The sequence below is a fragment of the Gymnodraco acuticeps genome, unplaced genomic scaffold (genome assembly GCF_902827175.1).
Source record: "Gymnodraco acuticeps unplaced genomic scaffold, fGymAcu1.1, whole genome shotgun sequence".
In the NCBI taxonomy this organism is placed as follows: Eukaryota; Metazoa; Chordata; class Actinopteri; order Perciformes; family Bathydraconidae; genus Gymnodraco; species Gymnodraco acuticeps.
Window position 1 is genome coordinate 960905 of NW_022992276.1, and position 13024 is coordinate 973928.

At 42.3% G+C, this 13024-nt stretch overlaps 1 protein-coding gene across 1 annotated transcript; it reads right to left on the reverse strand.

The window, feature by feature from the left end:
* Positions 1-3397: 3397 nt before the first annotated feature.
* On the reverse strand, positions 3398-8177 carry col10a1a (collagen, type X, alpha 1a). Its single transcript, XM_034207402.1, has 3 exons — positions 8054-8177; positions 7538-7682; positions 3398-5866 (listed from the first exon to the last, which is right to left on the reverse strand). Exons 1-3 carry the CDS (start codon positions 8057-8059, stop codon positions 4026-4028), a joined length of 1992 nt encoding a protein of 663 aa, XP_034063293.1. The 5' UTR covers positions 8060-8177; the 3' UTR covers positions 3398-4025.
* Positions 8178-13024: the final 4847 nt, after the last annotated feature.

The following is a 13024-nucleotide window of genomic DNA, read 5'->3' on the forward strand; positions in this document are numbered from 1 at the left end:
TGTCAGCACTAATGAAGAATAAAGACATTTAGCGCCACTCTAAGCTCATTTATTTATCAGGGCTATAATCCGTTTATTGATTTGGTAACTCAGTAGGTTTCGTATTTCAGTTTTGTGTTGTGTGACTCACTGAGCACACTTCAATTATTTGTATTACAGCACCCTCGTGTGGAGCTTTATAGGAATATCAGGTGTAGTTTCAATCATATGGAGAATAGAGAACAAATTGCATCAAAATACTTGGCATAAAATGTCAAATTGTCAGTACATTTAAATTCCTCAACAGGCTATATTACATTAATGACATTGGCAATAAGTACAATACTGCAGTCTCTTGTAAGGATAACAGGCCTTCAAATTGTTCTATATTATACAATTTAACAAGATGAAATTGCCTTCAGAAGAATTCCAGAGATTTAATTGGAGCAATAATAATGACAAAAGAGCACGTGATTTATAACTTTAGAAATCCAAGAATGCGAGCATCGCAAAATAAACATGCTTTCTCTAAACTAATTCGCGAGGAGACAAATTAAGATGGTTTGCTGCCCTCCAGTATTTTTAGGAAATGACTGGCTTTCTTGGGAACAGCCACTGCATAATTATGTGATAAGACTTGAGGTAAGTTATGTAAACTGCTGGCTTTGCAATGTAAATGATAGTGTTGGAAACAAACATTTTGTATGGTGTCTACAATTGTTTGTATCTACAACTTTAGCACATACCTAAGTGATGACATTTCATTGACATGTTGAAATTGCCTCAAGCAAACACCATAAAAGATCAGAATCTTTTCAAGAGTAGAAACGGCAAACCCCAGGGTGTTTTTAGACACCCACATCTGTACCACACTCATTTTGAAACCATCTATTTCCTTTGCACCCAGTGTAACCCAGTGTACTGCAACTTTGGCTGCCACAAGAAGGGTGTGTTTTACACATAATATTTCTATTTCTGCATCCTGGTCTGTGTGTGTATTTTGGTCAGGTTGTTGAGGGATTTGCTACCCATTTTGGACCTCCCTGTGCCTCACAGTATCCCATCATGCCACACAACTCTGTCCTCAGGTTCGCCCTTCTTTTCTTAGATATTTCAAGAAAATGGGAAAACAAGAGTTTACATATAAGTTAATACAGCAGATGAGCATGTTACAAAATATATCAAAGTGAAATTATTCATTTGAGTACAACAGATATATTTGGAGTGTGGTTTGTGGAGTGGAGCAGACGCAGTGCTCCGTCTGTGCTCGTGTCGGTCCCACCTCAGTAACCACAGACCATCTCTGAATGGCAGTCCCCTCAGATGGCACTCCCAAGTGGTTTCCTTCAACCAGCTTACTCTCTTTTCTGTGCCTCGGGGCCCCTCACCTAACCACCGCCTCGCTCTCTCTATAGGGAAGATCAAACACCCGCTGCCCTGCCAGAGGACCATCCCTGTCCCTCATCCCACATGCAAAGTATTTTCAGCACACCCATATTCAGACTTGCACGGTAGAGTAGATTTTATAAACCTTGGCTGGCAAAAAGGCAACCAGTAGCCATTGTTAGGGGGAAATTGATACTTTATCATACTCATCCTTCTAGCTTCAGGACCAGACCAGTGGTGGGACGTTCTCGTTTAAGTGCATTTTTAGAGATGTCTTTATTATATGTTTCATACTTCTACTCCATTACATTTAAAATGGAAAACGTTTTCTAATCTTAATTTATTTTACAGATTAAATAACTGGTTACTTCGCAGTTTCCACATTCTAAACATAGGTCTTGCTACAGTTTAAACTGTTGTCTAAGCTATGATAAGACCTTTGACCTCGGCTACATGCACCTGCAATCAAGCTATTTCCTCTTCTGGAATCAAAAGTGCAACATGAAAGCATATAACATTATAAGTGCTAACATCAGTAATGATAATAATAAGAGTGTATTCTGCATTTATATTCAATCAATTAATCAATGTTTATTTATATAGCCCAATATCACAAATGTTACATTTGTCTCAGTGGTCTTCACAGTGTGTACAGAATATCAGTATAACAATACGACACCCTCTGTCCTTAGACCCTCACATCGTACAAGGAAAAACTTCCAGAGAAAATCCACAGTTTAAGGGAAAAATGGGAGAAACCTCAGGGGAGAGCAACAGAGGAGGGATCCCTCTCCCAGGACGGACAGACGTGCAATAGATGCCATGTGTAAATCGAAAAGATAATAAATGTACCACATAGGTAGACCAAATGTTTGGGAATGTATCTATAATAAGAACATGAATCCACGAGGATGTCAACAATCCTGTGGGAGCCATCAGGGAAGTAGTATGATGAGAGTCAGGCAGGACCACAGTGACAGGTTCAGCCACGACTCGAAGTCCAAGACTCTGATCAGGACTCAGGACTCAGGATCAGCCACGACTCAGGATCCCAGCGTAGATAGACACCAAAAAGAAATGTGGGGGAAGCTGGCTTATTCGGAACATGAGAGTACACAGGTACAGACAGAGAGAAGGAAGAAGTAAGGTGTCCCCCGACTGTCTAAGCCTAGAGCAGCGAAACTAGGGGCTGAATCTAATCAGCCCTAACTATAAGCTTTATCAAAAAGGAAGGTCTTAAGTGCACTCTTAAAAACTCTTATTGATGATACTTGCAGATTATAATATATTTACTGAAACATTGGTTAAAGTTGGTATGTTTGTATTTGTACTTACATAAAGGATCTAGATGCTACATCTGAGAGAGTTTAACAGTTCAGTATATCCTATACATTGCTGTGCTGAGTGTGTTGATATGTACAGTAGCTAATTTGCTAGCATCCATTATAAGTTTATTGGACTATTTCGTTTTCCTTTTATATCTTGGCAGTAATTATTTTAAGCAGAACTTGGAACAATTGAGTTTGGAAACCAGATAATTTGTATTCCTATAATTATAATATAATATTAACCCTAACCCAATCCAGGGCTCTACATGAAGGCTAATAGGCTCGATTTAATCTTAGTTTGCACTTTAGTACTAACATAAGCAATAGCCAGATGGAAAATTAAGCACACAAGCCATTGTGCCTTAAATTGGACACATTTTCTCTAGAGTAGAAAGCATCCATCCCTGCTAAAGTGTTCTTGATCGAGACACTGAACCCCTACTGTACCAGCCTAAAGGGCAATTACTTTTTGGTGGACTTTGACCCCAATGCATTAGGCAGAAGGTGAATTTTTCTTTGCAGATGAATGACCTGGTTCCCTTGAGCCTGGAATAATTTTTCTGACAGAATATTCAGTTTATAATGTATGAGATCCATTCAGGACATTTGGTATTATCTAATATGTAGCCCACTTCCAAATATGTTGTTTATAGAATGTTCTGAAAATAAACCAGTATTTGAAAAAGTGCTCCTGAGACAAAACATTGGTTTAGACAATTTTTATTTAGGTCATTATGCTTTACACGACATAATGCATGTTCAGGGATATAACGATGTTGCTGGTAGTTGTGTTTGTCTGACAGTATTCTGGTGACATATTTCCTTATAACGGTCAATTTGACCATTACCATTTCACAATATTCAAGTTACATACAAGGATAAGAGTTACATGTCAACATGTTACACAGAAAGTATTTGTTTACTTAAGATTTTTGGTCACACAAACAAAACTAGGAGGTACAAAAAAGGAAAAAGCAGACAAACAGTAAATTAGGAATCACCAGTATTAAAGGAAAATAGTGGAAAAATAAAAGTCAGGACACAACACATTTATAACACCTCCATTTCACATGCTGTCTCCATTACAAAAGCTCACTGGTAACTTTGTGGATTACTTCCCCCCATCACTGATCACCTGTTTTCATAAATTAGTTTTCCTTCTTCTAAGCACCTATTTTTTTGTAGTTTTCAAGTTGAAATGCAACTATTCCTCAAAGAAGGGTGAACTACCTGTCTGTTTGGTTGAGAAACATAAACAGGGAGTTTACTTTAGTTTGAGAAATAGATCGCAAATTAAGTTGGTTGGATTTTGGCAATTACTAAATCAACGTATCACGTTGAGGCAATGAGGAACCCAGAGAAAGAGCAGTGCACATTGTCGGCGGCAAAGACACCATTGGCCTCCTCATCGGGGATCTGGAGGAAGACTGTGTCCTGCTGATCAAGCAGGAGGACAGCACTACCGGACATCTGGTCCAGGAAGCCCTTGTTGTACTCATCATAAGAGAACATAACAGGCTGGCCGTTCTTGTACAGACCCACCAGAGCATGAGCTCCATTAACATGGATGTTGTAGGAGAAATAGTAAACTCCAGGAACTGTGCAAGTGAAAATGCCAGACTCAGGGTCATAGTGGTTCTCAGCATTGTACACAATCTGGTCAAACTTGATAGGGCTGCCAGAAGCAGGGTAGGGGGTGATCAGAGATGCAGTGAAAGCAGACATTGGGGACTTGACCATAATCTCACCCATACCCATTCCCATGCCTTTCTCATACATCATCTCACCAGGAGCACCAGGAGCACCAGCGGGACCAGCAGGGCCAGCCTCTCCATCAACACCATTATCACCGGGCATACCAGGGGGACCCTGAGGTCCAGGGACACCCTTAGCAGACAAACCTGCAGGGCCAGAAGGACCAGTCATACCTGGGTGTCCCTTAAGGCCAGAAGCACCAGAAGGACCCTGAGGACCAGCAGGTCCTTTGGCACCTGAAGCACCATCAGAACCAGAGGCACCTGACTCACCAGCACGACCGGGATGACCTTTGGGTCCAGCAGGGCCTGGAATACCAGAGGCACCTGGGGTACCTGGGCCACCTGTATGACCTTTGTCACCTGTAAGTCCAGAGGCTCCTCTGGGTCCAGGAGGACCAGCTGCGCCTGGATAACCCTGCTTGCCTGCAAAGCCCTGTGCTCCCTGATCTCCCTTGTTTCCCTTAATTCCCTGAACTCCAGTCGCACCTGTGTCACCTTTGGAGCCAACAGCGCCATGCTCACCTGTGAAACCAGTTGCACCCTGAGGTCCAACGGAACCAGTTGGTCCAGTGGCACCAGTAGCACCAGTATATCCTGTTGGACCTTTCTCACCCTTGGCACCTGTGGACCCGCTGACACCTGTAAATCCCCTCTCTCCCTTCTCTCCATTAGATCCTGGCTTTCCATATCCGGGGACTCCAGGGGCACCACTTGCCCCAGCAGGTCCCTGGTGGCCTTTAGGGCCACCTGCACCAGGCATACCTGGGGCACCGTTATCACCTGATTTACCTGGCATACCTACTCCTGTAGCACCAGTGTGTCCCTTGGATCCCTGTGGTCCCATGGGACCTGCGGCACCATCCCTACCTGAGCTACCTGACTTTCCTGGCTCACCTGCCATACCATTTCTTCCTGGCTTTCCAACACCGGCCTCACCTGGTTGTCCAGGTGCGCCCACAGCTCCTTCGGGCCCTGTCTCACCCTGAGCTCCTTGAACTCCCACCCCTCCATCACCCTTAGAACCTGGCAGGCCAGGTACACCTGGATGTCCTTTCAGACCAGACACTCCTCTGGGTCCCATTTGTCCAGGAAGACCTGAAGGTCCAGGCTTGCCAGTAGCAGAGAGGCCAGCAGGTCCAGGGCTTCCGGAGGATCCAGAGACTCCCCTTGGTCCTTGAGCGCCAGCGGCTCCAGTGTCTCCCTTTTCACCAGGAAGTCCGTGGCTGCCAGGTTTTCCAGATCCACCTGGGGAACCAGGTTTGCCAGCAATGGAGCGACCAGGAGCTCCAGGGGCTCCAGCAGGTCCTTCGGCTCCAGGCAGACCGACAGCACTCTCACCTGGGGGGCCAGCAGGTCCCTCAGGTCCCTCAGGGCCGGGCTCACCTGGGGCTCCAGGCTCACCTGCCACTGACACCACTGTGAATAATGAAACAGTCCATAATCAGTACCAACAGAAAGAAAAACAAAAAGTAGTCAAATAAAAAAAATGACTTACAGGTACAACTCTAAACAATACTTTAAGAGTACATTTCAAAACCTCTTATTTTAATGACTTTGTTCTGGAAATATATGCCTATAGTCTGTGCATCATTTGAACTATAATATCTTAGAAAACTGGGGGACATGACAAAAAGTACAGAAACATGGATATAGAGGCCAGCTCTCAGGTCTGAGTGTGTGTGAGTATGAAGTATAAATAGTATCTTGTTCCATATTCAGTATTATATTTAAAGAGGTTGTTTTTTCCACTAGAAAACCTTTAGGTTGTTGTTTTAGTTCATCTTGTAGTTTAGAGGTTTGACTATATGTCTCTGGTATGCTAGTGCAGTTTTATATGGTTTATTATATAATTTATAAACTTGCAAATCCTTCATAGTAAATGTAGATATCTGCCTCTGCTTTGTTCACAACATTTTATAATTTGTTTTAAATGATTAATGTTAATTGGTTATGTAACTATTAGCTTTAAGGGACAGATTGGGACTTGTTTGTCAAACAATAAGGTTTAAATGAGAGGGAACCTTTTTTATTTGCTGCCTTAATGTGGTAACATGTGTTTGAGTATCAAAGGCTCTCTCCCCGGCTAACTGTAGCTCAGTTTGGCAAAACCAAACAGATGTTTCTACTTCTGTGTGAGGAAGGCACACCCAAGCAAACCACACTGCTGGGTGACTGAACTGTAATTGCTAGTATCAAACTAAAAATAATTCACTAACAGCTACTTTGTCAAATAAAAATAGTATATTGATTCACGCAAAAGTAACATTTAATATTTTAGGTTTGTATTTTATAGCCAGCATTCAAGGCTTTAGAAAATCTTTAGAAAAGCAAAATAAGGTTTTGTTTGAAATTAGCTGAAGTGTGCATTGACTAGCATGAGTGTCTCAAAGCATATGAACATTCAACATCAACAGCTAAAATAACTAAAATGAGAAACATTGTTTTATCTCACAGGCTTAATGTATTGAAAAGTAGTCTCATGGATATATGCTCTGGAGGTAATTCATATATATTGCTGATTTTGTACCTGAGTTAACTAAGGCAGTCTCCAAAAAATAAGAAATTCTGTAATTTCACTCAAAAATGGTGATAGTGTGACTGCATTAAAACTACAGAAATCCTCAAAAAAACACACAGTTAGATGCATTTTATCTAATCATATGACTTCTTATGGCAGAACACCCCAAAGGTCTGCACTGAGTAAATAAGCCTTGTTATTCAAATCTTAGATCTGAATGTGCGCTGTGATTGGAGAGGCATGAGCACTGCTGCATCCAATCAGAGCGCAGAGCAGTTTCAGAGCAAGGTGGAGTTCACTTTTCAAAGCAAAGTCCAGCCGGCTATGGCCAGCATCTGTTTGGCTGTTTGTGCTGTTCCTATTTTCTACAACTAAGATGAACATTTACAAGCTGAAGATTACAGGTAAGTCTTGAAATGTTGCTTGAGTACATTTTGACTTTAGAGAAGAACATCACACTTTAGAAGCAACTTTTGGAGGGACAAACTATACTACATCAGGAGAAATGCTAGCATTGTGTATTGTCAAACACATATGCTATAGAAAGCAGGAGACTGTGTTTTTCTTACCTTGGCTCTTCACAGAGTAGGGCTGGTACTGAGGGGCGGCCTTCACCAATTTCTTCACCACATAGCGTTCTCCATGGGCAGCTGCAAAAGCCACCATGAGCAGGAAGATGCTTGCTACTCTTATGTCCATCTTGCAAAGTATGATCTGCATGGGGGGAAAAGGAAACATTTAGCACAGAACTCTCAAGGTACTAAGTGTTAGCAAACTTCCTATCTAGTTTTGAGTTATTTTACAGATCTTTACAACTTTCTTAGCTAGGTACACAGACTAAACATCTTTACAGAAACACTATGGACACCAGTAAGATAAGATAACTAAGAGTAACATGGTGCAAATGAGTTTGTGTTCTGAGCAGAGCATCCTTAAGGGCTCTTTAAAACCCAGATGATGCTCAAAGCCAGCCAGAATCTGCTTCCATGCCAAAGAGACATACTCAAGGCCTAATCAAAACCTAGAAGATGACAACACTTCTCCAGATACAGAGCAGTTTAGAGAAGAAGGGAAAACACACTTACCAGCATCCAATGGAGGTAAAATCAATGTATTCAGCACCAGAAGAACTGCTGGTACTGCTGTATATCCTTAGAGTAGGAGCACAACTGAGGATATGCTGCTCTCTAGTACAATGATGTCAGTATTTATACTATATCTACTCCTCGCATCATTACAAAAAAAAGGCCCCCACCGTGCAAGCACCTCCCTCCTCAGAGCTAGGCTGTAATTAGAAGACAGATCTGCCCAAAGCCGGCATGTCACATCAGGGTGCCTCCATGTCTTGAATATCCAGACACATGATTATCACTTATTTCAGTCTTCCTCTGAACTAGAAAGTAATCAAAGTACAAGAATCACATAAATAAAGAACACATAAAACAACAAAGCACACATTTTGAAGGTAGAATACACAAATCATCTTTACATCTTTATATACTTATTTACTGTTTCTACACATTTAATTTTGTTTTCAGGATTTATTTATATTTCTGAGGGCTTATAGGACATCCTGTTTGAATATGACAACCTCTTAAAATAGTCAAAATGCAAAAACAGCACCAGATTAGAGTGGCACCTGTGTGGCTTCACAAAGCTTGCATTGAGAATATACAGTAGCAGACTCATCTGCAAATATACATCTTGTCCAGCCGGCTGCCACAGAAGAGCCTTTACCTTTCCTGACTGTCTGGGCACCTCCAAGTCTGCCATGATAAGGTAAACAAGGGAAATGGTGCGGAAAGGTTGTCCATTAAAGATACTAAAGATTTAAGTCATCATAGATTGAAGAAAAATAATTATGTTTACTCCTGAAGTATTATTTGGGGCATTTACATATATCGTTTTTCCACTGGACTGGGATTTTAATACCCCCCCCCCCCCCCCACACACGCACACACACACACACAGACACAAAAAATCCAGCACCAGTCACTTTTACGCTGCATGGACATTTTTGCACTCTCATTTGCATTATGTACATCATCTTTTTTTATATATATATATCCTGCTTACTTGAAGTAAACGGTTATTTTGTGTTTTTTTTGCAATTATTGAGTGTTCTCGTATTTTAATGTGTTTTTTATACCTTGGGACTGTGGGAAACAGTATTTCGATCTTTCTGTGTGTACAAACATATTTTGAGATTGACAATAAAGTTGACTTTGACTGATATATCTATTTATGTACATATGCTGGGTATTATTTGGTCCGCTTGTCATTGTGGCGAATGGACAGAGTGACCTTGATTTCAGTCTCTATTTCAGGATGAACACTTTTCTTAAATTGTGTATTTTTGTAAGTGTTTCACCCTCAAAACAGCTAATAAAACTATATAAGGAGCAAATGGAAAAGACATTTGGTCTTGTTTCTGAGCAGTCTTGTGAATGCAGCCCAGTGTGCAACAGCCCTCATATGCAGTGTGGGTGTTTGGACACCAGAGGGCAGGTTTTACTGTAGCACGGCACCTCTCATTGGAGTGATACTGCTGCAGGGAAGGGGGCCATGGCCGTGTGGTCAATTCTTATTTTTGGACCCCTCATTTCGTATACATCATCAGAGGTTTCAGGTCTATTCCTACAATTACAGCTAGTTTCTGTCATGATGTTGTATTTCCTCAATCAGTGCTTCATCCCCCAGTATTATCCTCCCTCACCCTCCACCTTGCCTTGCTTACTTGAGATCCTCCAACTGTAATTTCTCAATTTCAGCCTGGCCACATAGGAAATGCATACACCCAAATAATCACATGTTCTCAAACACACAAGTAGCCATAAATGATGTGAAGGGGGGCCGACTCTGTGTCCCATCCCAGAATCTTCCTGAACACAAGACTATTTATGGAACCTTCCTGTGTTCTTATAGTGTATATACAGTGAGTATATATTGCTGACACCGTGTGTGTATTTGCAAAAATTGTGATAGCATGTTGCCTGATTGAGGCCTTCACAAAGTTTCTATTTGAGGCATTTGTACAACACGCGACTGACAGGCGTCTTTCACCAGGGCTATAATTAAATATTGTAGCGCATGGAACTTGTTTGAACCCCCTTTTTTTTCCTGTCAATTAGACCAAATTATCTGCAATTTTACAAAGTGCTACCTTCATAGGTTTATGGCACTTAATCATTTTTGGCAAGCATTGTTTAAGTTTGCTTTTCCTGTCAAATAAAACACAACATAATTTGTGATGTTCATTTCCAAATGTTTGAAATTCTGCAAAAAACCGAGACAGGAGGCAAAGCTCAAAGCAAAGGTGCAGACTGACTACCTGAGGCTCTGGGATGTTAAAGACAATTCACTTTTAATGTTCTTCACATGCAATTCAAGCACAAAGAGCATCACTTTTGTTTTCAATATCATAAATGAAAGCCATAATCTTTTTTTATTGCACATGGTTTTTCCTTTTTTGTAATTTTCTAAAGCTGAGGTTTCCTCCTAGCTAGATACTGCAACACAATGCTTTCTCTGTGCTACTAGTTTTGACATCTTTTAGCAAACTAAATTATTTAAAAAAATCTCTGGATGCTTATTCTTCAAGAGGAACCTCAGCTATGCCAGTTGTAGTCAAATGTAGATGAAATGACAGAGCAAGAGAGGGTGGAGTTAGGATTTTATACGTTTTTAATTTAAAGGGATAGTGGAAATGGAACCTCAAATAGTTTCGTTTTAACTTATATACAAGCATAATTACGTACCAAAACAATCACACTTGATTAAAAATATATAATAATTGCCTTACGCATGTTAGAAGCACTTTATTGCAGCTTCCCCGAAGTTTTTTAGAAACGAAATGTTCGACTCAGCCAAACCGGAAGTGACGAAAACTCAGGAAGACGATACGATAACAAACTATGGCGTCTATGCAGAATGAACGTGGAAGGGCAAATATACCAGACAAAGAAGAAGGATTGTACGAGGTATCCAGTGATGATAGCGAGTCAGAAACATCCTCTCGGCTTTCCTACGAAAATGTCGTTTTAGGAACTGAATCTGAATCCGGTTCAGTAAGCGACGATGGTGAGAATATTGAGCCAGACGATGGACCATTACGTCCTTATTTGTTCGAGCCCGAGCCCGAGGTGATGGTTCACGGCATGGGCAATGGCGAGGATGACCAGGACCAGGCGCCAGATGATGCACCCCTACGCACAAATAATCTTGACTGGTAGGTCCCTAAGCATAGCTCACGCATCTTAAGATCACCTGTAGCCTTTACAAATATTAATCATTGTTAACCAGTTAAGCCCGAAGATCCCCCCAGTGGACCCCTCCCACAGTTTTTTTCTCTCACATGTCTCAGGGCTTCTTAACATTGATGAAACTATTAATGTTTCATACCCTTTTAAAAGGTAAGAAACTCCGCTAACTGACAATAAGAACAATTGTTAGCTAGAAAAAACACAAGAGTAATACCAAGCCTTTGAATTAGCATTGAGCGAAACAATGCTAACTAATGCTAACGCTTTTTTACACACAACACACGGTAGAAATGCCCTTATTACTATCTTAACTGCACAAACAAGATATACGATTTAAAGCTGAGACTCCACACATGTAATGTCATCACTGTAAGACCTCGAATTGCTGGAGCTATCAGCCAGAAAAGAGAAAGTAAACAACATCCGGTTCCAAAAATATTACAATAATTACGTCTTACCTTTTTTGATTTGTGATCAAAAGTTGTGTTCAACGGAATAAAAACGCATCTCAAGGTTAATCCAATGTCGTTGTGTCACGTAGAATTGTTTACTGATAATCAATCATCATATTTATGGCAATATACTCGGTATAAAGTATTGCCGTCTTACAGTCTTATAGTATTACCTATAGTGAACATTTCTGAACAAATTTCACCCACTGACGACGAATGGCTGGGTTTCTTGGAAACGCATGAGTCGATACGCCATTCTCTGCATTTGCTGTCCCACTACAGCCATACAAAACACATCTATTCACCATAATAAAGGTCGGCTATTCACATGCAAATGCTATTGAATGTCCGCCATTGTTTGTGCCCGTCTTCCTCTGTTCTCGTCATCATCCGAAGATTCCCGACGATTCCCGAAGTATTTCGTTTCATTGAGAGGGCCTCTCTGAAGAACCAGCACCTTACCGTGGTAGAGAGGTTTGTGTGCCCTGATGAACCTGGGGGCTGTGTTGTCTGGAACCTTGTGTTCCTGGGGTCTCCCATGGCAAATTGGTCTCAGGCAAGGGGCCAGACTAAGATTGGTTCAAAAGACCTCATGAAAGAAAAACTAAGAAGTGAGGATACCCGGCCCGGAGGAAGCCCGGGGTCCCCTTCTGGAGCCAGGCCCAGAAGGAGGACTCGTCGGCGAGCGTCTGGTGGCCGGGCTTGCCACGGAGCCCGGCCGGGCCCAGCCCGAAAAGGCAACGTGGGCAACACCTCCGCTTCTCCGTCCCGCGGGCCCACCACCTACGGGAAACATCGATGGGGTCGGGTGCGCTGCCAGAAGGGTGGCAGTGAAAGCGGAGGGTCTCGACGGACCAGACCCGGGCGACAGAAGCTGGCTTTGGGGACGTGGAACGTCACCTCTCTGGGGGGGAAGGAGCCGGAGCTTGTGCGGGAGGTGGAGCGTTACCAGTTGGATCTGGTTGGGCTCACCTCTACGCACAGCGTCGGCTCTGGAACCTTACTTCTGGATAGGGGTTGGACTCTATTCTTCTCCGGAGTTGCTCAAGGTGTGAGGCGCCGGGCGGGTGTGGGGATACTCACAAATCCCCGGTTAGGTGCTTCGTTGTTGGAGTTTACCCCAGTGGACGAGAGGGTCGCCTCCCTACGCCTGCGGGTTATGGGGGGGAAAACTCTGACTGTTGTGTGTGCTTATGCACCCAACAGCAGTTCAGAGTATACGGCCTTCTTGGAGACCCTGGAAAGAGTCCTGTATGGGGCTCCTGAAGGGGACTTTTTAATCTTGCTGGGAGACTTCAACGCACATGTGGGTAATGATGGAGACACTTGGAGGGGCGTGATT

Coding starts and splice junctions, on each gene's coding strand:
- col10a1a (XM_034207402.1), bottom strand. Junction 5,867..7,537: donor CTACTCTGTGAAGAGCCAAG/GTAAGAAAAACA, acceptor CATTATTCACAG/TGGTGTCAGTGGCAGGTGAG.